Raw genomic sequence first — 24,518 nt, 5'->3', positions numbered from 1 at the left:
ACTAGTTGAACGACGGGGCCCCATCATCAACTCTTAGCAACCTGGTTCGCTGGATGGGGGAGATAGCCTGTAAATGAGGGTGTGTACATGTGTGTACTCTTTGCATGCCACACCCCCACCCCGAGAAGGCTCAGGATTAGGCTGCCACCTCCCAGTGGTAACCGTGCCACCATGGCACAAAATAATGGGACCGCCTTTCGTCTCCACCATCCAACTCTTAGATAGAGCTCAACTTTTCTCGTGACAAAAGGCCAAACCCTAAACTCAAAGTGAGACAGCAGTCAGTCAGGCTAGCATAGGTCCAAGATACAGGCGGACGGTAGCCCACATCCCCTCACTAAAAAAAAAACCCCACACCAGGGGATAAAAAAAAAAGAGTGTGAAAAGGGGTTACCACAAATAACATCCTAACCTAAATAAATAAAAATTTTAGACTCTAGATAAAGAGTCTGCCAACATATTTTCTTTGCCAGCAATATATTTAATTCTGAGTGAGTATGGTTGCAGTCTTAGCGTCCAGCGCATGAGCCTTGTGTTGTGGTTCTTCATGGCTTGGAGATATACTAGAGGATTGTGATCACTGTAGACTGTGGCCACCTGTGATGTCTGGCCCACATAAACATCGAAATGCTCCAAAGCCAGTACCAGCGCGAGGGCTTCTTTTTCAATGGTAGAGTAAGCCCTCTGATGTGGCTGGAACTTGGCTGAAAAGTATGCTACAGGCTGCAACTCCTCATTCTCGTTTTGTAATAGTACTGCCCCAACCCCAGACTCACAAGCATCAACCTGTAATGAAAAAGGTTTGGAGAAGTCTGGAGACAAGAGAATGGGTGCAGTACACAATAATCTTTTTGCTTTATTAAAAGCAGTGTTACAGTCTGAGGTCCAATTAAAGGGAACTTTGTGACTGGTAAGAGAGGTAAGAGGGGCTACAATATCTGAGAAATTCTTACAGAATCTTCTGTAAAATCCTATCATGCCTAGGAAACATTGAAGAGATTTCCTATCATGAGGAACTGGATAATCTTTAATAGCAAAAACTTTAGCAAGTTTAGGTGCAACTTTACCACTACCTACTTCATGGCCTAGAAAAGTGATAGTGGCCTGGCCAAAGGAAGATTTAGATAAATTAACTGTTAAATGGGAACTCTTAAAGGTCTCAAAAAGAGCCTTAAGTCTAAGTAGGTGTTGATCCCAAGTATCAGACACCACAACAATATCATCTAGGTACGCTGCCGTGCCTTCAAGTCCTTTAATAGCCTGATGGATAAGTTTCTGGAATGAAGAGGGGGAATTTTTCACTCCGAAGGGGGTAACTGTGTATTGATAATGACCTCCTGGAATTACGAAGGCAGAGATTTCCTTCGCCTTATCCGTCAAAGGTACCTGATAGTAGCCTTTAAGGAGATCTAACTTGGACACAAAAGTAGCCTTGCCCACAAAGTCAATTACGTCATCCAGACGATGAAGAGGGTAAGCATCTGTAATTGTGACCTCGTTCACCTTACGGTAGTCTGTACACATACGAAACCCTCCATCAGCCTTCTTCACAAGGATGCACGGTGAAGCCCATGGACTAGATGACTCCTCCACTAAACCATGCTTTAACAAAAATTCTACTTCCTGCTGAAGTAGCCTTTGCTTTTCAGGATTAGCTCTGTAGGGGGAGAGTTTAATCGGTTTAGAGTTTCCCACATCTACATCATGATAACCTAACGTACATTTTTTCGGCACATCCGAAAAAATATTAGGATATGACTGTAGAAGCTCCATTAAATTTGTTGTTTGGGTTTCAGATAATCCCTCCATTAAAGGGCTAGGATCCTTGAGGAGGACAGAATTTGAAAGTTTAATATTAATTTCAGAGATAGAGTGCAAAGAATCAGAGTCGTCCTCAGAGGTAGAGGACAGAGTCATTACTGGGACTTTATCTGGTGTATGGAAATATTTTAATTGATTAATGTGGTAAGTTTTAGTTTTTGAGGTCTTATCAATGGGAGCTACCACATAATTTACATCAGATAATCTACTTACAATCTGCATAGGTCCCATAAATCTAGCTTTCAAGGTGTGGCCAGGTATAGGTTCCTGCACCAACACCTTGTCTCCTGGATGGAAGGAGCAGAATTGTGCACTTCTGTCATACCTCTGTTTCATCTTACTTTGAGCTGTCTTTAGGTTAGCCTTGGCTAACTGACGTGCCACCTGCAACCTTGAAGACGGGTTGTAGAGTGTTGAGCTAACGTCTTCTCCCATCCATCCTTCTTTGAGCACCTGAAGAGGACCTCGTACATTGTGCCCAAAGATCAGCTCAAACGGACTATACCCTGTAGACTCTTGCACCGTCTCTCGTACTGAGAACAGCAACAAAGGTAGTGATTCATCCCAGTCTGTAGGAAAGTGCATGCAAAAAGTTCTCATCATTGTTTTTAATGTCTGATGGAATCTTTCCAAGGCGCCTTGGGACTGAGGATGATAGGCAGTGGATAAGTTGTGGATTATTCCTAACCTAGTTAATACTTCCCTAAATGCTTTGGCAGTGAAGTTAGTACCTTGATCACTTTGAATAGTTTTAGGAATGCCAAAACAAGAAATGAATTTGGTTAAAGCTTTGAGAATAGCTTTAGTATTAATACTACGCATGGGAATTGCTTCAGGATATCTGGTTACTTTATCCATAATCATAAATAAATATTGATTTCCAGACTTTGACCTAGGTAGTGGACCTACACAATCTATAATTAAATCTGCAAAAGGTTCTCCATCAGCAGGTATAGGTTGGAGAGGTGCAGGTTTAATTAATGGAATGTCCAGGTTTCCCTACTTGCTGACATTCTCGGCAACACCTAATATGATTCTTCACATCTTTCTTTAATTTTGGCCAATAAAATTCTTTTGTGATTTTATACAAGGTTTTTGTAATTCCTAAGTGACCTCCTAATGAAGTATTATGAGCTATATTTAATATTTAAGGTCTATACTTTGTTGGAACCACTAACCTGTTAAACAATTGCCGGCCCTCTATCTCCTTACCAGTCTCAGTGCAGATCAAATAATCGTTTTTAACTTCATACTTGACCGGATGACCCAAAGAGGATTTACCCATGGCTGCCTCAAAAGCGAATTTTAAAGAAGGGTCCTTTCGTTGTTCCTCCCGGAAGGACAGTCCCTCGGGCATGGAAACAGAGACATCTGGCAATCCTGCAACCTGGGAATAGGAAGGCTTGATCGGGGTCTGTTCACTTGATTTATGAGGCTCCGGCCGGTGTGCCTCATAAAACAACGTGGCTATTCCGGGATCGGAGTCGTCCAAGGATAGGTCAACATTCCCTCCAGACAACCCTTGGGATGTTGCCCGAGTTATGGCCAACACCGGAGAAGAATTAATCATTATAGGTTCAGGACACGAACTAACAGTAGTAATGTTATTACCCAGTAATAACATGGCATCTTTCATGGGAAATCCTTTTGAGACACCTACAGTCAAGTACCCAGTGTAATATTTGCACTGTACATAAATTTTATGCAAAGGAACAGAATATATAGCTCCTCCAAATGGTTCCAATAAAACAGAGGAATTCAAGGAAGTGTTCTCTGAAAGGGGTAATATTCCTTCTCTTACAAGTGAGCAATATGCTCCAGTATCTCTAAAGGTCTTTACTTCAATTGTTTCTGAGTTTTCCTGAAGGGAAATAAGACTCTTGCAATAATAAGGGGCCATACCTTTTCCTACTTCTCTAGGGGACATGTTACTAGGGATATTAGAGATTTTCCCAATGGGTTGGGGTTTATGGGGGCAGTTGGGACGGATGTGACCTACTTTGTTGCAGAGGAAGCAGACGACAGGCTTGCCCTTTACTCCCTGCTGACGTTGCAAATGGTGTCGTTCTGGCTGGTGTCTCTCTGGATATTGTTGTCGAGATGCACCATGAGTAGTTTGCCTCTCCGCAGGTGGACTATATGTTGAGAAGCGTGGCTCACTAGGTGACTTAGTTGGCTGACGTAGACGTTCTCCCTCCGGCTGGCACTTCATTCTCCAAGGTTGACGATCTCTGCTCATGCCAGGCTGTTGAAAAGAGAGACGGGACTGCTCGGACAAGGAGCGGTTAGTTTCGAAGGTATCAGCCAACCTGGCTGCCTCCAATGCAGTGGTTAAGTCACGATCCTGCAGAAAGACTCGAACCTCTGGTCCCACAGACTCCAGCAGGTTATCAATCAGAATAAGCTGTACCAGCTCCTCAAAGGTAGAGACACCACTTGCTTTATACCAGCTGGTAAAAGCTTTGGTTTGCTGTCTCACAAAGTCCACTAGGGATTGACCAAGCTGCCGCCTGCTTAATTTAAAAAAAATTCTATATTTGGCTGGGATACACTGTGGTCTTCACTACTTGATAATCAGAAAATTCAGCGTAATTTAATACTGACGTAAATTCCTGTGCCTTACCCAATAATGCTGTATGAACCAACGATGCCCAATGCTGTTCCGGCCACCTCAAGGCTCGAGCCTGATTTTCGAAGCTTTCGAAAAATTGTTCTGGTTCGGCCTCATTGAAGCGGGGAACAAGCTGTACTGCTTTTTGTAAACTAAAATCATTTACAAAATGCGAAAACTGCCTCCTTTCTCTTTCCCTATCAAATTCTTCCCTTGCGAATGCTCTCTGTTCCCTAGTTTGCTCAAGATTGATTTTTGCCAGCTCAAGTGCCAACGATGCTGATTCACCCTGAGACAACCCAGCTGCACTATACTGACCATTTTGCTCCGTAGGTGTATCATCTTCCTCGTGCGACAACATTGGAGTTTTTGCCCTAGCTCCCGTAGAGGGAGGAGTCTGATGTGCCATCTCTTCTTCTATAAGTTTGTCAGCAATCAGTGAACGCAGTTGCGCAGCTGTGAGAGTGCGTTTGTATTTAATGCCAATGGAACGAGCAATTTGCCAACAACGCTGTAGGGACAATTTAGGTAGGTTATGCAAAGTATATGCTGACACCAGACGTCTGACTCGTCTAGGTGGCATAAGTTATTCGCTATGCACAGTACGATTGCAGAATACCCCAACGTAACACGTTAATTTGCAGAACACGCTTAGCTATGCACAGTACGATTGCAGAATACGCATACAAGCAAAGCCGACTGCAAAATTCTCCACACCGAACAGGCTAGTAACAACTGACACGCAAAATTTGTAAAGCAATGCCAGACAGCTACACTGTTCTAGAAGATTGACCGTAGCGAAGCAAGCACACCGAACAAGCTGGTAGCGAGCTGTTGAACGATCACACAATAGCAAGGCTGACCATAACAGTAACTGACACGCAAAATTTGTAAAGCATAGGCAAAGCTAATGCAATGCCAGACAGCAAGCTGCACAATGTTCCTGCTACGAGCTTCACCCTAAGCTCAACCGTTTCTCTAAGTCCAGCTCCAGCTCTCAGACAGGCTACCCATATTACAACCCAGGATTCCAAATGGCCTGTTATCCCGGGTGTAATGGGAGCAAAATAAACACAGCAGAAAAAGTTTAGAACAGCAATATGTACACTATGTACAGTGATAAGTATAGTGCACTCCACGGTAAGCAAGGCAGAAATAGAAGCCACAAGATAGCAGACCGTGCTTCAACCAGCTCTAGAATGGGAATGACAAGGGCAGACAGGAGAGCGGTACCCACATAACCTCTGCGATTGCCAAAACCATCTTCTTATTGGCTAGAACCTGGTCACTAGTTGAACGACGGGGCCCCATCATCAACTCTTAGCAACCTGGTTCGCTGGTTGGGGGAGATAGCCTGTAAATGAGGGTGTGTACATGCGCCGAATAAAGGTTACATACTCTTGTCATGCCACAGTCGACTAACACCCAGGTTTACATGAAAAAATGCCTGGAACTAGTGCTCATATTGGTGAATTTAAGGCCAGCAAAGGTTGATTTGAGAGATTTAAGAATTGTAGTGGCATGGCATGGTGAAGCTGAAAAATTCCAACCCCAACAAGTGTTCATTTGTGACGAAACAGGCCTGTTCTGGAAGAGCTCAATGGACCGATTTTTGGTGTGACAAGAGGTCCAGTGACTCTCAAATGTTCCCAAATTAATACACCTCCATTTCCCCTCCTCCCATCTCATCACTCATCACTACATCTTCAATAACGGTAAATGTCATTTATTCTTCATTTAGTACAGTACAGTATTTATTGTGCATGTATCCTTTTTCTGTGTAGGAAAATGTATATTTCATGTGAAAATTTTTTTTTTCATACTTTTGGGTATATGGAACGGATTAATTGGATTTCCATTATTTCTTATGGGGAAAATTAATTCAACTAACGATAAATTCGACTAACAACAAGCTCTTTGGAACGGATTAATATCATTGGTCAAGGGTCCACTGTAGTAAGATAGTAGTAAAATATAATGACTTTTGTAGTACATACAGTTATTAAAAAAATTTGCTCATGAATTACCTGTTACATAGAATTACGTAGTGTCCAGTGGTACCCCGAGTTTCATACGGCTCCCAACTCGAACAATTATGTAAGCATTAATTGTAAGTGCTTTTGTAAGTGTATTTTTGGGGGTCTGAAATGGACTAATCTAATTTACATCATTCCTTATGGGAACAAATTCATTCGGTAACGGCACTCGAACAGCCTTCTGGAATGAATTATGGCTGAAACTTGGGGTACCACTGTACTTATATAATTTCACTATTTAAAAACAGTACTTGTTTTATCTTGGGGGTCAGGAATAGTGTTTTAGGGCAGCAGAGACAATGGAAGCAAATTCTACATGCCCACAAATAGGCTGGACAATCTATTAAGATAAAGTGAACTTATAGTACAACTCAGTCCTCACAGAGCAGTGCCGGGCATTTTTCCATGAGGTGTCCATGAGTGAGGCACACGTGGCCAATATGTAAATAGGAGAGTACAATCTCCCAAACACAACAGCAGTGTGAAGATGGCCAGGAACCTAAATGAGGTTTGACCGAAAACGGTTGTGCACCAACTCAGACTAATGCTGTTGACAGCAGCTGCAGAGTTGTTGAGAGATCACTGAAAATATTTGGAGTAAGGAATACCCCTGTGAGTAATTAAGAGATTATGAACAGCTGACTAAGCAGTTGAGTTTGCTTGTTCATTACCCTGAACATCACTGTGCCCAGGGACTCAGCAGAAACCTACATCTGTGCATTTACTAGAAATCCGGCTTGACCGAAGTTGAATGTGAACAATGATGTGGTGAAGTGTGTTGAATTTCTGGGTAGTCTACAATGCACTTTGAGAATCTGAAACAACTATGAATGATGAGGCAAACATTGATGCAATGTGCGTGATAGCCATGAGATTTATATAGAAGTCGGCTGTGATAAAATTTGAAAAACACAAATTTTACATCAGTGAAATAATACAGTAACTTGATTTGCCCATGTATGGTAAATAAAAGTCAGTGCAATGAGGGAAGTACAGTGTAGTGTTACAGTCTCCTAGTGAATGTTTTTTTTTTTTTTAATTTTTTAATATTATTAGGTGACATTCATGATGGTCCCTCTGACAATATTATACTTGTAGTTATACATTTGTTGGTACTTCTGGTACTACAGTAACCATATCTTAGTCCTCTCTCTTTTACCTATGACGTGAATCCAATTATTTTTCGCTAAATAAAATATGTGAATATTTTCTCTGGTGTCATGTTTGGTAGGTGTTTTCCTCTGTTAACCTCTTAGTCATTCACACAGAGTGCTATAGTACTGTATATACTATACCAGCTCCTACACTTGTACTGTTATAATGCTAGAAGTGCAGTGCCTCCCTTGTTCTTGATCTTTATCATGGGAGTTTGATCTATGCATCCTGATTCCCCAGTCTGTCAGCTTTCCTTAGCAAATCTCCACGTTGTTCTTTTTTAAATATAAATTGCATGATAAGTAGCACATAATTATCACACATACCCTTTGGTAATATTCTGATAACATTAATGCACCATTGCACTGTTTTTCACATCTTATTTTCTGTTCATGTGTAATTTTTTTTTATCAGAAATCATCATTTCTTATTGCCAATTTGCTATTACTTTATTGCATTATAATCATTTGCTATATTGCAATGTATGTAAACAATTCATAGTATTACCCTTGTAATATTTCTAATGCTTAGTCTTCACAGACCTACTTCATTGCACTAGTTGGGAATGTTGCAGTTCAACAAGTTATTGAAATTGTGATTTCTGTGCTCTTCTGGCATAACATCTACTGAATAATAATGGTGAATGTGTTTTCTGTTTTGAGTCGCCCTACTTTGGTAGGAGGCAGCAGGTGTGTTAAAAATTAAATAAATGTGAACTCTTTACAATTAAAGTTTAATATGATAGGGAAAAGTTATAGGAAATTACCAGCAGTTAAATTTCAAAGCAAATGCTTTTAGTAAAAAAGTGAGATGCAACCTTATTTTATTCTTTATTGTTCATATTTTATTGTAGGTCAACCGAATGATGCTCTGGCAACAGCCCTTAATGAGGTAGCTAATGGAGGAGCCCTTGTGGGGCATGAAGAGAATGGGCACTCCCAGGTAAAAGATCCACTGTCAGCCCTTGCAGCTGCTGCAGAACTTGACCAAGTTCGTAATGATGTTGCAGTGGTGAGTTTTGCAGTGAATAAACGATGTCTTGTACTTTCTTAATCACATGTGAAATAAGTTATGGGTAGTATAATAATTATTATGTAAAAATTATCTTATTAAATGGCAAATAAACAGGTACTCCAGAGACAGCAGTAAAGGCATGATGTGGGAAAATTTAAAAAAAGAAAATATCTTAGTTTAAGAGAGTTCATTTTTTAATTGATAAGACTAAAATGAGTGTAATTCTGACAAAAAACTTGCCATTTTATGATGTGTTGAAGCTGGCTGAAATTGATGCGCTGTTGAGTTTGATACCAAACCACTGTTGCTTCCTTTGTATGTATTGCTTGAAGAAAAGTCTTCCTCTGAATAAAATCAGAGACTCACGTAAAACAATGTTTTTTTGAACGGATAAAAGTACTCGCTGAATTTTTATTTTGTTGAGCCAATCATCTCTCTGGAGATTGCTTTGATCAGAGAAATGCAACATATGCAACAACAACAGAAAGTGATCATTGATCGTGATTTCACTGAAAACTGGTGTTGCTACAAGTCTACACTGCAGTACTTTCATGTATTATTCTTATGGGTGGGTGGCATCAACATTAGCATTACAGATAACAAATACATCTCTGCAATAGGAGTGTCCTTCCATTGTCAAAGCCTTCATTTCAGTGAAACATAAGAGTTGGCCACCGTGTACTTGTAATACAGCCTCTCCTCACTTAATGATGGAGTTCCGTTTCTGAGAGTATGTCGGTAAACAAATTTGTTGCTAAGTAAGGAGCATACTATAATGGCTGTAGGTTAGTGTTAACCATCTATGATATTGTTTTAATGCCACCTTTGCACCATTTATAACATTTCTAGTATATTTTTTAAATGTTTATACAGTTGTGTACTGTACATTGTAATAAACAGAATAAAGGAAATCAGCTCTAATGTACATTATTTAGGTATGCGTACTGGTCAGAGAGCCTGTCATAAGTCCGAGTCGTCAGTAAACGAGTTCATCTCAGTGAGGAGAGGCTGTAGTTATTTATTTGAGTAGCAATTATGTATATCAGTATATCATCGAAGAATAACTGGAAGTAGTCAGTTTCAGTGGAATCATCTGTTATAGGACACTGGCTAAATTGCACTATTACTCTCATCAAACTGTGAAACATTTGGCACAAATTAAGTATTTTCCTGCCAGTTCCACACCCTGTTGGTCTAAGGGTATACAGTATTTGCCATTGGTGCTAAAGCTCATGGTGTTGTCACTGCTAGTGGCATTGTCACAGCTGGTGTCGCACTGGTGTTGTTGCTGATGTTTGTGTTTTCACTGGTAGTGTTGTCACAGGTGTTCGTGTTGGCATGGCTGGTGCTGTTGTCACTGCTGTTAGTGCTGTCACAGCTGTTGTTACAGCTGGTGTTAGCTCTGCATGTTGTTTTAGGATACCAATGAAAGCACCATCAATGTCACAATCATGATTGCTATTTCCTTCAACATTAACATGCTCTCTAGATGTCTTACCATAGAATTATGGTAAAGAAGTCGGTGTAAGTATGTGTTTATGTATGTAAATAAATTTTAGGAATGTAAAACAATGCAGATGAGTGTTTAAGTTTATTAAAATTCTAAATATTCAGACTGCAATATCATTTAGATCCTTTATGTAGACCTGAGGTTGATATAAATTGTCATAATTGTGAGTGAGTTGGCCAGACTTGAATTCTGGAGGTGGGAAGTACCTTGTCTGCCCTTTGAAGGATGGGTGGGGATGTTTTGGTTTTTAGGGTTATTTGAATTACAGTATATCCATTCATTTCTGACAAAACATCTATTGAATTAATGTTGATCAGTGTGTTTCCTGGTTGTGGTCACTCTCCCTGGTGGGAAGGGTGACCACAAAGAGGGTGACCAAAAGAAATGCAAGTTGGAACTTATTACCTTAGTGTTTATGTTTCTAAAGGTTGAACATATGATGGAAGAAACCAAATACAGTCACCTGGCCAATGAGATGAGTGGTGCTGAGCAACAAGGTGTTACAGTAATGGCAGAGGATCAAGATGGGATGCATCATGGTGTTGTAGTAAATTTACAGATGGAAGTAAGTATTAACCAAAGCCTTTTATTATAGAAATGTAGCTATTTCATTCAGTATTTTATCAAAATTGTAAGATTTTGATACTAATGTAGTCTATGATTATATAGATCTAATTGTTTAATTGTGGACAGTATCTAGACAGTCCAATTTATATATTTAATGTTAGGTAAAAGGGCACAGATCCAACTAATATGACATTAATTGTGGCAACATTTTGCTCTCCAGGAGCTTTATCATATTTGCTATCATTATGGTATGTACACACAGTACAGTACTTATTTTTAGAGATGTTAATGGTACTTGGTCTTTACAAAAAATTATTCTCATAAATTTTTGTTTTGAACGATGACACATCTTTGCATATTTAATGATTCATTTAAAGTTTAGATGTTCATAACATTATTGTGCTTTAACTTTGTCTTTAATGTTATCTTACAAACATTTCCAATCTTCAGTAGTTTTGCACAAACAGTGCCACAGAGTGTCACTAGTAACTCATCTTTTACCATTTCAGTGGCAAATATTATTAGGCTTTATTCTCAGCTCAGACATGGGTCCTTGAGACTATGAAAGCTTCGGGTGTATCTTGTGAAGTGCGTGCTAAGTGAGCCATCTGTAGGGAGTACTGTATTCACTTTGAAGGAACCTCAGGCAGAGGATCCTGACTTAAACTGTGCAGTACTGTACTTTAATTTTTGTAATAGTCACAAGTATGGTACAAAACAGTTCATCCCAGAATTGAGTAATGCACAAAATAGTTCTGAAAACCTAAATTAAGGAAGGGCAAAATGCAGTATAGAATTATTTGAGAGACTGTCCTAATCTTCAAATCCCCCAATGATTCATGCAGAATAGAAATGAATACTGTGTTAATGTGAAGGAAGAAGATAAATTTGAAAAAAGAAGAGAAAATAAGAATTAATAAGTTTTAACTTAACTTCTTATTGAAAGTCATAAAAAAGATACTAATTTTAAAAAGCAAAATACTTATAGATTAATAAGGATTAAGATTTCTAAACAAAATTGTTGAATTATAAAATGTGTAGTACAGTGCTGCATTAAACAAATTTTAATGTGTGGAAAGGATTTGATAAGTCATAATTCACCTTTCATCAACATTAGATAGTAGTGTATTATAATCATTTAAAAACAGTAATTATCCTTTAACCTTGCTAATTATTATTTTTGTCTAAAATGCAAATTTTTTAATTTAATCATACATCAATTACTAATGTTTCCATGACAGGAAAAGGTAATGCCCATGACACTACTGCCTCTAGCTCCATTTCTACACCCTGATGATCCTGATGGAATGTTCTACAACGAAGTGTATCATTACCTTAGTTCTGGTACCTTCCCAGAAGGTGCTACAGATACTTACAGGAAAGTCATCAAGAAGCGAGCTACAAACTACTTGGTTAGTCGTTCATTTTTATGGAATGATAGAATTATTATTGAAAGAGTTTAGGGTAGGATGGAAAATAAGATTTTTGAGGAACAAGAAGGATCTAGGAAGAGTATGATTTCTGTAAATGAAGAGTTTCCATTGAAGTTTATAAGTGAACTATACTTAGATAAAGGTAAGGAATTCTTTCTCTTATTTATGGATTTAGCAAAAGCATATGATAGAGTAGATAGGAAAACATGTGGCAGATCTTGCAAATGTAAGGAATAGGTAATACATTGCAGATAGGTTCAGGTTAGGGTATGTATGAGGGGGGATAATATTTTCCAGTTAAAGAAGACCTTACACAGGGATGTATGATTTCACCATGATTGTTGACATATTTCTAGATGTGAATGCTAGGATGTTGGGAAAGGTGTGGGATTAAATGATAATGAAACTGATAAGTGGGAGTTGTCATAGTTGTTCCTTGCCATTGATACAATTTATTGTGGGAGATTCTGAAAAAAAAAAAAACTGTAAAGGTCAGTGGAGGTATTTTGGATGTTATGTAAAAGAAGGAAGAAGTGAATACTGAAAGGAACAAGGTAATGAGAGTAACAAAACATTTATGCACTGAAAGACTGGATATCAAAATAGTGAGTATGGAGAAAGTGAATGTATCCAAATATTTGGGAATGGTCATGTTGTCTATGAAAGATGAGGTGAACCATAGAATATATGAGAACCAAAAAAAGGTAGGTGGTGTGTTGAGGCATCTTTTGAAAGAAATTTTATCTTTGGAGGCAAAAAGGAAAATGTACCAGAGTATAATGGTATCAACACTTTTGTGATGGTACCATTATACTTTGGTACATTGTTGCTGCAAGGAAACTGAAGGGAGTAGTAATGTCATATTTTAGATTAATGTGCGAGTCAAATATTACACAAAGAGAATACAGAGTATAAATCAGAAAACAGTTTAATTCAGAGGGGTTCTTGAGGTGGTTCAGACATTTAGAGAGGGTGGAGCAGAAGAGGATGACCGAGGTTTAAATCTTGGATGGAAGGAAGGTGTGGGGATCATCCCAGGAACATTTGAAGAAAGGGGGTAAACAAGGTTTTGAGTGCTAGGGGGCTTGAGCATACAACAGGCTTGTGTGAATATGTTAGATTGGAGTGAATAAAAACAAGTGATTTTTTTTGTGGCTTGACATGCTTTTGGAATGTGTGCTAGGTAACATTGTAACATTTATGAAGGGATTCAGGGAAAACCAGTTAGCCAGACTCTAGTCCTGGAGGTAGGAAGTACAGTGCCTACACTGAATGAGGTTGGGGATACTGCAGTTTGGAGAGTCATTTGAAGTGTAATGTCTGTGCAGTTCTGACAAGACAGCCATTGAATGGGTGATGTTAAATGCATTTTCCTGTTTTGGGTTGCCTTACTGTTGTGGGAAGTGGCTGGTGTGTTAATTTTTTTTTTTTTTAACAAATGTGCCTGAAATTGTGCTTTACAACTCATGTATTTTTATAAAATTATGATACTTTTATAAAAAATCTAAGACAGAAATACGATACTATACATACAGTATCTATTACTGTTTATATTTTATGGTAATTTTTTTATATTTAAACTTTTTTCTTATGAGAAACAATTACTCTATGCAGATAAATGAAGAAGGGCGACTGTCATATGGTCATAGGATGCCTAAAGAGGTCATAACTAGTGCTGAAGAACAGCGGCGTATCATAGCAGCAGAACATATTGACCAAATTTCAGGTAGGCAGCATATATTTAAAGCTCACATTCTGGATTTTCATCCTCTTTCTTATGTATTTCTGCCAGTAAGTCCCTTTGTGCAACAGTATATAAATTTACCTGATGTGATCAGTATCATATGCAAAATGTAATAAAGACTCCTATAATGAAGATTTAACTATAGAAGACATAATTGAAGTTAATGCATCTGCCATGAATCTAGAACACCTCTACTGTATAGAGTGTGGGATATCTATAATTTGGAAAACCTGAGCATGAATTAGTTTAAAGAGAAACCACTATTTAGAATTTTCTGTAATTTAGACACCCTAAAAATCAAATTTGCCACAAAAAATGCTATACAGTATACTGTAAATTATTTATGCATTAAGGAAGTGAGTACAATTAGAAACATCTTGACTTTCAATAAATTATAGCTGAGGCTCACTCACATATTTTTTGTAAATTAGTGTGAAGGTTAAATTAAACCTTTAAATATTTTTAATACATTTTGTTTGCTTTTTAACTTAGGTGTTCATTTTGGAGTGAAAAAGATGTACAGCAGTATATTTAGCAAGTATTATTGGCGCACTATGTATGTAGATGTGGGTAACTACTGCAGACGATGTGAAAAATGTACTGAAGTTGCGGTGTCTAGTTTCCGTGACCTGATACAAACAGAAACTGGAGATGACGGAGGTGATGATGATGTTCAGAAGATCACGACTCTGCCAACTGACCGAATTATTCGTGTATGGAAAAAGGTAATTAAAAAGTGTTCAGCTTTTTTTTTTTTTTTTTTTTACAGTTACATGCTCCTCAGTCATATTTATACATACATGTTATATGATATTCTTCCTCTATAAGCCAAGTGTGTTGTAACAGGTGACTAAAATGCTGGGAGCAAGGAGTTAATAATGCCTTCTGTACAAATTACTAAGTTTAAAAACAAAAACTTTCGTTTTTTTCTCTTCAGGTCACCCTGCCTTGGTGGGATACACGGTTTGTTAAAAAAAAAAAATCATGCATTTTTCATTCCAGAATTTTTGTACTGGTAAATCCAACTCACTTTTCAAACAGTTTCATGTAAGACAGTCTGATGTACATCTGGGCATTGAAAATTTGATACTCTGTTACAAATAAAAATTCAACAGTCTGTTTTAAAAATTTTCTTTCAGAAGAGGTTGACCAGTCATTAATCAAAGCTATGGTGCTGAGTGCTTAACATGGCTAAGGGACTGACCACCTCAGAATCACTTCTTTAGGGCTGAGTAACTGATCATCTCATAGTTACCTCTCAACCACTTATGTTGTCTCAAGTGTTTGTCACCTCTGTATTTTGACTGAAGAAGCCTGCTGAGCAGGCAAAACATCTTGTCCATAAGGATACCAAACTGTTGCATATGTATCTTATCCAAGATACAATCTAGCCTTGACATGACCACTCTCTTCAACTAGGTACCCAGTTCTCAAGCCATTGATCTACACAGGAAAATTGATGATGTCCTTGGTTTACCTATCTTTCAATGACTTTGTAGACCTTATTGAATTGTACATTAGTTTCAGTTATTTCTTCCGAAGCTTCCTCTGTCAACAGAGCTTTGACTTACTTATGGGATTCACTTTAAGTCAGTCTACACAAATCTGTGTGTGAAGAGTCTCATCCTTTGTCAGACTTGACTTTACTGTTGACAACATGTTGATTATTACACTGAGAAGATTGGATGGCTCTGCCCGCCAAGGTAAACTCGAGCAGATTGTATCTTACATACATTTTTAGAAACCAGTGATACACTTCCTTTCCTAGATATTTTATTTTGCAACTCTGGCAGCAAATTTTGTTTCAAGGTTTATTGGAAAATCCACCAAGTTCAACATTTCTAATTTTACCATGACTCCAGGCCTAAAATTGGTATTCTTTTCCTTAGTTCTCTCCACATCTGCAGTAATAAATTTCTTCAAGATATCTCTTCCCTCAAAAAAAAATCTTCATCAAATTACACTGCCCTTGACATTTCATCAGGAATAGCAAACTACATTCCCATATGATCAATTCACCTTGACCCAGTGCCTCCGAATAAGATGTGTAATTCAACTCATCAACTTGATTGACAAGCACATCTCCAAGATTTTTTTCCTACAGCAAATTCAACATAACCACTATGTCTTATGCTGCCATATAGGAATTGTGATGTAATCTACTAGAGTGAGACATACAAAGACCTCCGCAAACAAATTTCAGAACACAAACATACCAGCAGAATCTACAGCCTTAACAGTGCCTGTTAAATGCATTGTAATTCTCACACCCACTTAATAAATTGCAGTGGCACACTACTGATTGCCAAGGAGGATAACACCTAAAGAGAGTCCTTGAAACTGCAATCATCAGTATCTCCAACAACTTAACAACCAGAGCAACACTTTCTACAGTTTAGCTGAAACACTTTCTACAGTGCTTGATAATCAGTGTGAGCTGACTCACCCAACTTACCAATGACCTTGATTGATTCTCACTACTATATATTGGCTCACCCTCTCTTCCCAGATTTATTTGTTTCTGACCTCTTAAGGAAGGTTCCTTAAAACTGGTGAAACTTGCTTGAAACTTGCTTCCTTCTTCCTTGATTCAAATCTGAATGTCTCCCATTCCCCAGGTGTATGACTTATTGGTTTTAACAATCGTCTCCTAAATAGAATAATAATGATGGCAATATGTGTTTGTGACTGATAACACCCACTGCATGGGGAAAACATCATCAGTAAACATTCACATAACTACACACATTTTCTTCTTCTTTCAACAAACTGGCCGTATCCCACCAAGGCAGGGTGGCCCAAAAAGAAAAACAAAAGTTTATCTTTTTAAATTTAGTAATTTATACAGGAGAAGGGGTTACTAGCCCCTTGCTCCGGGCATTTTAGTCGCCTCTTACGACACGCATGGCTTACAGAGGAAGAATTCTGTTCCACTTCCCCATGGAGATAAGAGAAAATAAACAAGAACAAGAACTAGAAAGAAAATAGAAGAAAACCCAGAGGGGTATGTATATACAGTGGTCCCTCGTTGTTCGTAATTAATCCGTTCCTGGAGCCGTTACTATAAACGAAATTTACGATTTACGAATCAATTTTCCCCATAAGAAATAATGTAAATACAATTAATCCGTTCCTGACACCCAGAAGTATTGAAAAAAAAAATTTTTAACATGAAATATACATGTAGTACATAAACAATACAATGGGAAATGATGAATGAAACATTAACAGCATAGCACTTACCTTTATTGGAGATTCTTCTTAGTGTATGGGAGACTGGAGGAGGAGAGAGAGTGGATTGTTTATAGTTTGGAAGGGGAATCCCCTTCCATCAACACCTCAGGTACCATTTGCTTTTCTGGGGTTGCTTCTCTTCTCTGTTTCTTAATGCCTCTAGGACCACCTTGAGAGTCACTGGAGTCCTGTCTCACAAAATAACTGTGGAGAGAGCTCTGTTTCTGGCATCTCTTTAACACTTCCCTAAAATGGCCCAAGACTTTGTCACTGTACATGTTGCCAACCTGGCTTGCAACAACCTTGTTAGGGTGATCTTTCTCCATAAAGCTTTTCATCTTACCCCACATAGTAAAAATCTCTTTAATTTCTGAAGAAGGCACCTTCTTCCATCTCTCTTCCTCCTCCTCTGCAGCAAGATTCTGAGCTGCGATGTGTTGCTCTTCCTGCTGAAACTCTTGCAGCTCCTCAGTGGTGAGCTCTTCATTGTGGTCTTCCACCAATTCTTCCACATCCTCCAAACTCACATCCAACCCCATGGAACTCCCCAGTGCCATAATTGATTTTACAACAGACATAGGCTCATTAGGGTCAGTCCCAAATTCTTCAAAATCCCTCTTGTCGACACAATCTGGCCACAGTTTTCTCCAGGCAGAGTTCAGAGTCCTGGAAGTCACTCCCTCCCAAGCCATACCTTTAAGGGTTATGCAGTGGAGGATGCTGAAGTGGTCTCTCCAAAATTCCCTTAGGGTCAAGCGAGTGTCTGTGATCACAGTCAAGCACCTGTGAAACATTGCTTTTGTGTAGAGTTTTTTAAAGTTTGCAATAACCTGCTGGTCCATGGATTGGAGGAGAGGAGTGGTATTCGGGGGCAAGAACTTTACTATGATGAACCCAAACTCCTCGAAAATTAGGTCATCCAAGTTTGGAGGATGAGCAGGTGCATTGTCCATTACTAGCAGGCACTTGAGATCCAATTTCTTTTCCAGGAGATACTCCTTCACACTAGCGCCAAACACTTCATTGAACCACTCGACGAAAATTTCCCTCATGACCCATGCCTTACTATTAGATTTCCAAAACACACACAGTTTACTCTTCATAACATTGTTTTTCCTGAACACTCTGGGATTTTCAGAATGGTACACTAGTTATGGCTTCACTTTGAAATCCCCACTAGCATTAGCACAGAACATTAGCGTCAGCCTGTCTTTCACAGGCTTGTGTCCTGGCATTGCCTTTTCCTCTTGTGTAATGAAGGTCCTCTTTGGCATTTTCTTCCAAAAGAGGCCTGTTTCGTCACAATTGAACACTTGTTCAGGTTTCAGTCCTTCAGCCTCTATGTACTCCTGGAATTCATGCACATATTTTTCAGCCGCATTGTGGTCCGAACTGGCAGCCTCACCATGCCTTACCACACTGTGTATGCCAGTACGGTTCTTAAATCTCTCAAACCAGCCTTTGCTGGCCTTAAATTCACTCACTTCACCACTATTTGCAGGCAATTTCTTTACCAAATCTTCATGCAACTGCCTGGCCTTTTCACAAATAAACGAAGTCATAAGAGTATCTCCTGCTAATTGTTTCTCATTTATCCACACCAATAATAACTTCTCAACCTCTTCCAGTACTGGTGATCTCATTTTTGTCAGCATAGTTACTCCCTTTGCAACAACAGCATCCTTTATTTCATTTTTCTTGGCCACTATGGAACATAAGGTTGTGTAGGGTTTCTTATACATCCTGGACAGTTCGGCCACACTTGTACCACTTTCATATTGTTCAATGATGGTTTTCTTAAATTCAATCGTATTTCTCACCTTCTTTACCACAGGCTTGGCACTAGGAACTTTCTTTGGAGCCATGGTAGGTTATTTAGTACTTGCAAGCACTAAAATAAATGGAATACAGTGGACCCCCGCATAGCGACCTTAATCCGTGCTCATTTTTGTCAGCATAGTTACTCCCTTTGCAACAACAGCATCCTTTATTTCATTTTTCTTGGCCACTATGGAACATAAGGTTGTGTAGGGTTTCTTATACATCCTGGACAGTTCGGCCACACTTGTACCACTTTCATATTGTTCAATGATGGTTTTCTTAAATTCAATCGTATTTCTCACCTTCTTTACCACAGGCTTGGCACTAGGAACTTTCTTTGGAGCCATGGTAGCTTATTTAGTACTTGCAAGCACTAAAATAAATGGAATATTATGAAATATTTCGCTGGAGCACGTGAGGGGACCTTCGCTCACTGGTAAACAATGCCAGACTGGCTGCCGCCCTGGCTTACTACGCTCGTTCCTGCACATATTTTTCAGGTACGCGTCACCGGATCGTAACTACGACTCGCGAGTCAACCTATGAAAAGCGAGTCCATGTTTATACGAAAATACCCCTATGATTGGCGATTTTACGATTGCCGGGAACTACGAAAAGCGGGGGACCACTGCATATGCTTGTACATGTATGTGTAGTGTGACCTAAGTGTAAGTAGAAGTAGCAAGATGTACCTGAAATCTTGCATGTTCATGAGACAGAAAAAAAGACACCAGCAATCCTACCATCATGTAAAATAATTACAGGCTTTCGTTTTACACTCACTTGGCAGGATGGTAGTACCTTCCTGGGTGGTTGCTGTCTACCATCCTACTACCTAGGAACTACACACATGTCCTTATTAAACCTTTACCTGATAAATAATCTTGCCTGGTTCCTTAGTAGAATGCTGGAGATAATCACACTGTAACTTGGACCCTCTGGTGAAAAATGACAGAAAAAACCTCATGAATTTTTGACGAAGCTTGTTCCACATGCAGAATATCTCGCTAAAATTTGTCTCTGTTAATTGTACCTATCTTTTCCACTTGTTGGTCTCGTGCCATTGTTTTCAGAAAGGGGCTTCAGTATCACTTGTGCAGAACATTGACGAAGGAACTTTAAGAGTGGAGTGACCCACTATCCATGATTTAACCCAACAAGAAAGACTCCCAAAATTCAGCTTTGTTTAAACCTGTCACTTGATTACTGTGCTGTGCAGCACAAGTCCAAGTCACACAAAAATTGTTTCAACAACATTTAAACCATACCACGGGTGGGGACCATGGTATAGGACGGTCTGGAGTTTTGAGACTCTCTGATCACGGGTTCAAACCCCACCCATGGTATGGTTGTTTGCAATCGTGTCATTACGATTTTGTGAGTCAACAACATTTAATTTTACATGCTGCATTTTTCTCACGGAACAGGTGCAAGTAAAAATCTACGGCCCATACAACAGAACAGTTTATGGCAATGAGGTGTTGGTGACGATTGTTGACCCTTTCTCACGGTGGATCATTGCTCAAGCCAGTCCTGAGGGAGGGGTGGAAGTCTGTTGTGCAAATTTCATCTTTGACACCTTCTGTCAGTTTGGCTTTGCACAGTGTCATGTAAGTGGGTGATTAATTTTTTTTACATAAAGGAGAATGTGTTTACATCACTGCAGTTTCAGAATTGTCTACACTAAACAAGAGCTATTAAACAATAAATTTTAAGGAAAACAAATTAACAGTCGATTAATAACAAAAAAAGGCACAATACCGTGACTGGAACAATACACAAACAACCCGCACATAGGTGAGTGGAGCTTACAACAACGTTTTGGTCCAACTTGGACCATTTACAAAGTGACTTTGTAAATGGTCCAAGTCGGACCGAAATGTTGCCATAAGCTCCTCTCTCCTATGTGCGGGTTGTTTGTGTAACAGTCCATTAAGAAAGGAGAAGCATGTGGGTAAATATTATGAATTATATGTAAAAAAAAGTGTTTAGAAAATATTCTTCACTCTGTTGTGCTAAAAATTGGGGGAAGTTAGAAGTTTTGTTATTATATAATGAAAAGTGGGGATGTAGCAGGCAGAGGATAATCTGATTGTGATATCAGCATACTGCTGGAAAGATGGCAGTTGAATGAATGTTAGTGGATGTGTTTTCTTCTTTGGGTAACCTTGCCTGGGCAAGAGACAGCCATTTGGTTAAAAAATAAAATAGAAGTATGAGTGCTAGCATAGTAGGAATGTCTGGTGAAAAAGACAGAGGATTCCTCTACTTGTACAATGTTTCATCCAACACTGGGGTTTTTCAAGCAGTGTACATGTGCTTGAAAAAAACCCAGTGTTGGATGGAATATACAAATAAAGGATACTGCATGTGTGTCTTTTTCACAAACTGTCAGCATATTGTCACTAAAGTGACTTAATAAATCATGGCAGACCAGTTTTGAAACTAGCAGGCCAGTGTGTTATACACTGGACCATGCCAGACAAATCTTACACCAGCATGGCTGGCATGAGATTAGTCTGTAACAACCTGCATTGTGATCACTGTGGAACCCATGTTAACCTTCCTTTGGTATATAGAAATATACTTAGTTGGAAGAATCTTATTAGGACAACATGGTCAAATGGATAGCACATTGGCCTGCTAGTTTTAGGATTGGCTTGCCATGGGTTCGAGCCCTTCATGTGGTAAGCTGATATAAAGTGCTAGTTGTTACAGTCACTGTTGAGGGTAAGAGACTCGTGATCCAAAGAAGTGGACTTGTCCCCCCTTCTTCCTTGGATCAGATCTTATTGCCTCCCATTCCCCAAGACCTGTGTAAGTTAAGAACTTTACCACTAAATATAATTACAATGATGCAGATGAGTAATTAGATTTAACTACAGCATGCAATTTGGCTCTCATTTATTTATTAAGTAAAATAACATGAGTATGTCCTCTAGAATAAGAATAAGAAGAAGAAAATTGTCAAAGTGGGAAGTGTGAATGTGCGTGGATGTTGTGCAAATGATAAGAAAGAGATGATTGTGGATGTTATGAATGAGAAGAAACTGGATGTCCTGGCTTTAAGTGAAACAAAGCTGAAGGGGGTGGGAGAGTTTCAATGGAGAGGAATGAATGGGATTAGGTCAGGGGTTTCAAATAGAGTTAGAGCTAAAGAAGGAGTAGCAATAATGTTGAAGGATAAGCTATGGAAGGAAAAGAGGGATTACAAATGTATAAATTCAAGGATTATGTGGAGTAAAATAAAGATTGGATGTGAAAAGTGGGTTATAGTAAGCATGTATGTACCTGGAGAAGAGAGAAGTGTAGAGGAGAGAGAGACATTCTGGGAAATGTTGAGTGAATGCGTGGGGAGTTTTGAATCAAGTGTGAGAGTAATGGTGGTTGGGGATTTCAATGCTAAAGTGGGTAAAAATGTTATAGAGGGAGTAGTAGGTAAATTTGGGATGCCAGGGGTAAATGTAAATGAGGAGCCTTTAATTGAGCTATGTGTAGAAAGAAAATAAGTAATACATATTTTATGAAAAAGAAGATAAATATACAAGGTATGATGTAGCACGTAATGAAAGTAGTTTGTTAGATTATGTATTGGTGGATAAAAGGTTGATGGGTAGGCTCCAGGATGTACATGTTTATAGAGGGGCAACTGATATATCGGATCATTATTTAGTTGTAGCTACAGTTAGAGTAAGAGGTAGATGGGAAAAGCGGAAGGTGGCAACAACAAGTAAGAGGGAGGTGAAAGTGTATAAACTAAGGGAGGAGGAAGTTCGGGTGAGATATAAGCGACTATTGGCAGAAAGGTGGGCTAGTGCAAAGATGAGTAGTGGGGGGGTTGAAGAGGGTTGGAATAGTTTTAAAAATGCAGTATTAGAATGTGGGGCAGAAGTTTGTGGTTATAGGAGGGTGGGGGCAGGAGGAAAGAGGAGTGATTGGTGGAATGATGAAGTAAAGGGTGTGATAAAAGAGAAAAAGGTAGCTTACGAGAGGTTTTTACAAAGCAGAAGTGTTATAAGAAGAGCAGAGTATATGGAGAGTAAAAGAAAGGTGAAGAGAGTGGTGAGAGAGTGCAAAAGGAGAGCAGATGAAAGAGTGGGAGAGGCACTGTCAAGAAATTTTAATGAAAATAAGAAAAAAATTTGGAGTGAGTTAAACAAGTTAAGAAAGCCTAGGGAAAGTATGGATTTGTCAGTTAAAAACAGAGTAGGGGAGTTAGTAGATGGGGAGAGGGAGGTATTAGGTAGATGGAGAGAATATTTTGAGGAACTTTTAAATGTTGAGGAAGAAAGGGAGGCGGTAATTTCATGCACTGGCCAGGGAGGTATACCTTCTTTTAGGAGTGAAGAAGAGCAGAATGTAAGTGTGGTGGAGGTACGTGAGGCATTACGTAGAATGAAAGGGGGTAAAGCAGCTGGAACTGATGGGATCATGACAGAAATGTTAAAAGCAGGGGGGGATATAGTGTTGGAGTGGTTGATACTTTTGTTTAATAAATGTATGAAAGAGGGGAAGGTACCTAGGGATTGGCGGAGAGCATGTATAGTCCCTTTATATAAAGGGAAAGGGGACAAAAGAGATTGTAAAAATTATAGAGGAATAAGTTTACTGAGTATACCAGGAAAAGTAAACGGGCTGGAGTTTTGAGACTCTATGACCGCGGGTTCAATCCCGGCCGGGGGTATAGTCGTACGGTAGGGTTATAATTGAAAGAATTAGAGGTAAGACAGAATGTAGGATTGCGGATGAGCAGGGAGGCTTCAGAGTGGGTAAGGGATATGTAGATCAAGTGTTTACATTGAAGCATATATGTGAACAGTATTTAGATAAAGGTAGGGAAGCTTTTATTGCATTTATGGATTTAGAAAAGGCATATGATAGAGTGGATAGAGGAGCAATGTGGCAGATGTTGCAAGTATATGGAATAGGTGGTAAGTTACTAAATGCTGTAAAGAGCTTTTATGAGGATAGTGAGGCTCAGGTTAGGGTGTGTAGAAGAGAGGGAGAATACTTCCCGGTAAAAGTAGGTCTTAGACAGGGATGTGTAATGTCACCATGGTTGTTTAATATATTTATAGATGGGGTTGTAAAAGAAGTAAATGCTAGGGTGTTCGGGAGAGGGGTGGGATTAAATTATGGGGAATCAAATTCAGAATGGGAATTGACACAGTTACTTTTTGCTGATGATACTGTGCTTATGGGAGATTCTAAAGAAAAATTGCAAAGGTTAGTGGATGAGTTTGAGAATGTGTGTAAAGGTAGAAAGTTGAAAGTGAACATAGAAAAGAGTAAGGTGATGAGGGTATCAAATGATTTAGATAAAGAAAAATTTGATATCAAATTGGGGAGGAGGAGTATGGAAGAAGTGAATGTTTTCAGATACTTGGGAGTTGACGTGTCGGCGGATGGATTTATGAAGGATGAGGTTAATCATAGAATTGATGAGGGAAAAAAGGTGAGTGGTGCGTTGAGGTATATGTGGAGTCAAAAAAAACGTTATCTATGGAGGCAAAGAAGGCAATGTATGAAAGTATAGTAGTACCAACACTCTTATATGGATGTGAAGCTTGGG

The 24,518-nt window shown here is 39.0% G+C and overlaps 1 protein-coding gene across 3 annotated transcripts in view; it reads left to right on the top strand.

Annotated features, from left to right (window-relative positions):
* LOC128697445 (uncharacterized) overlaps positions 1-24,518 on the top strand; it is a 60,437-nt gene that overhangs the window by 11,523 nt on the left and 24,396 nt on the right. For all 3 annotated transcript variants that reach the window (XM_070094137.1, XM_070094135.1, XM_070094136.1), the window contains exons 3-8: positions 8,477-8,634; positions 10,575-10,712; positions 11,956-12,126; positions 13,762-13,873; positions 14,384-14,616; positions 20,374-20,556. In XM_070094137.1, coding sequence (XP_069950238.1) covers positions 8,477-8,634; positions 10,575-10,712; positions 11,956-12,126; positions 13,762-13,873; positions 14,384-14,616; positions 20,374-20,556 — 995 coding nt within the window. The remainder of the gene's footprint in view (positions 1-8,476; positions 8,635-10,574; positions 10,713-11,955; positions 12,127-13,761; positions 13,874-14,383; positions 14,617-20,373; positions 20,557-24,518) is intronic.

This window comes from Cherax quadricarinatus, chromosome 44 (genome assembly GCF_038502225.1).
Source record: "Cherax quadricarinatus isolate ZL_2023a chromosome 44, ASM3850222v1, whole genome shotgun sequence".
Lineage (NCBI taxonomy): Eukaryota > Metazoa > Arthropoda > Malacostraca > Decapoda > Parastacidae > Cherax > Cherax quadricarinatus.
This window is presented reverse-complemented; position numbering and strand designations above follow the sequence as displayed.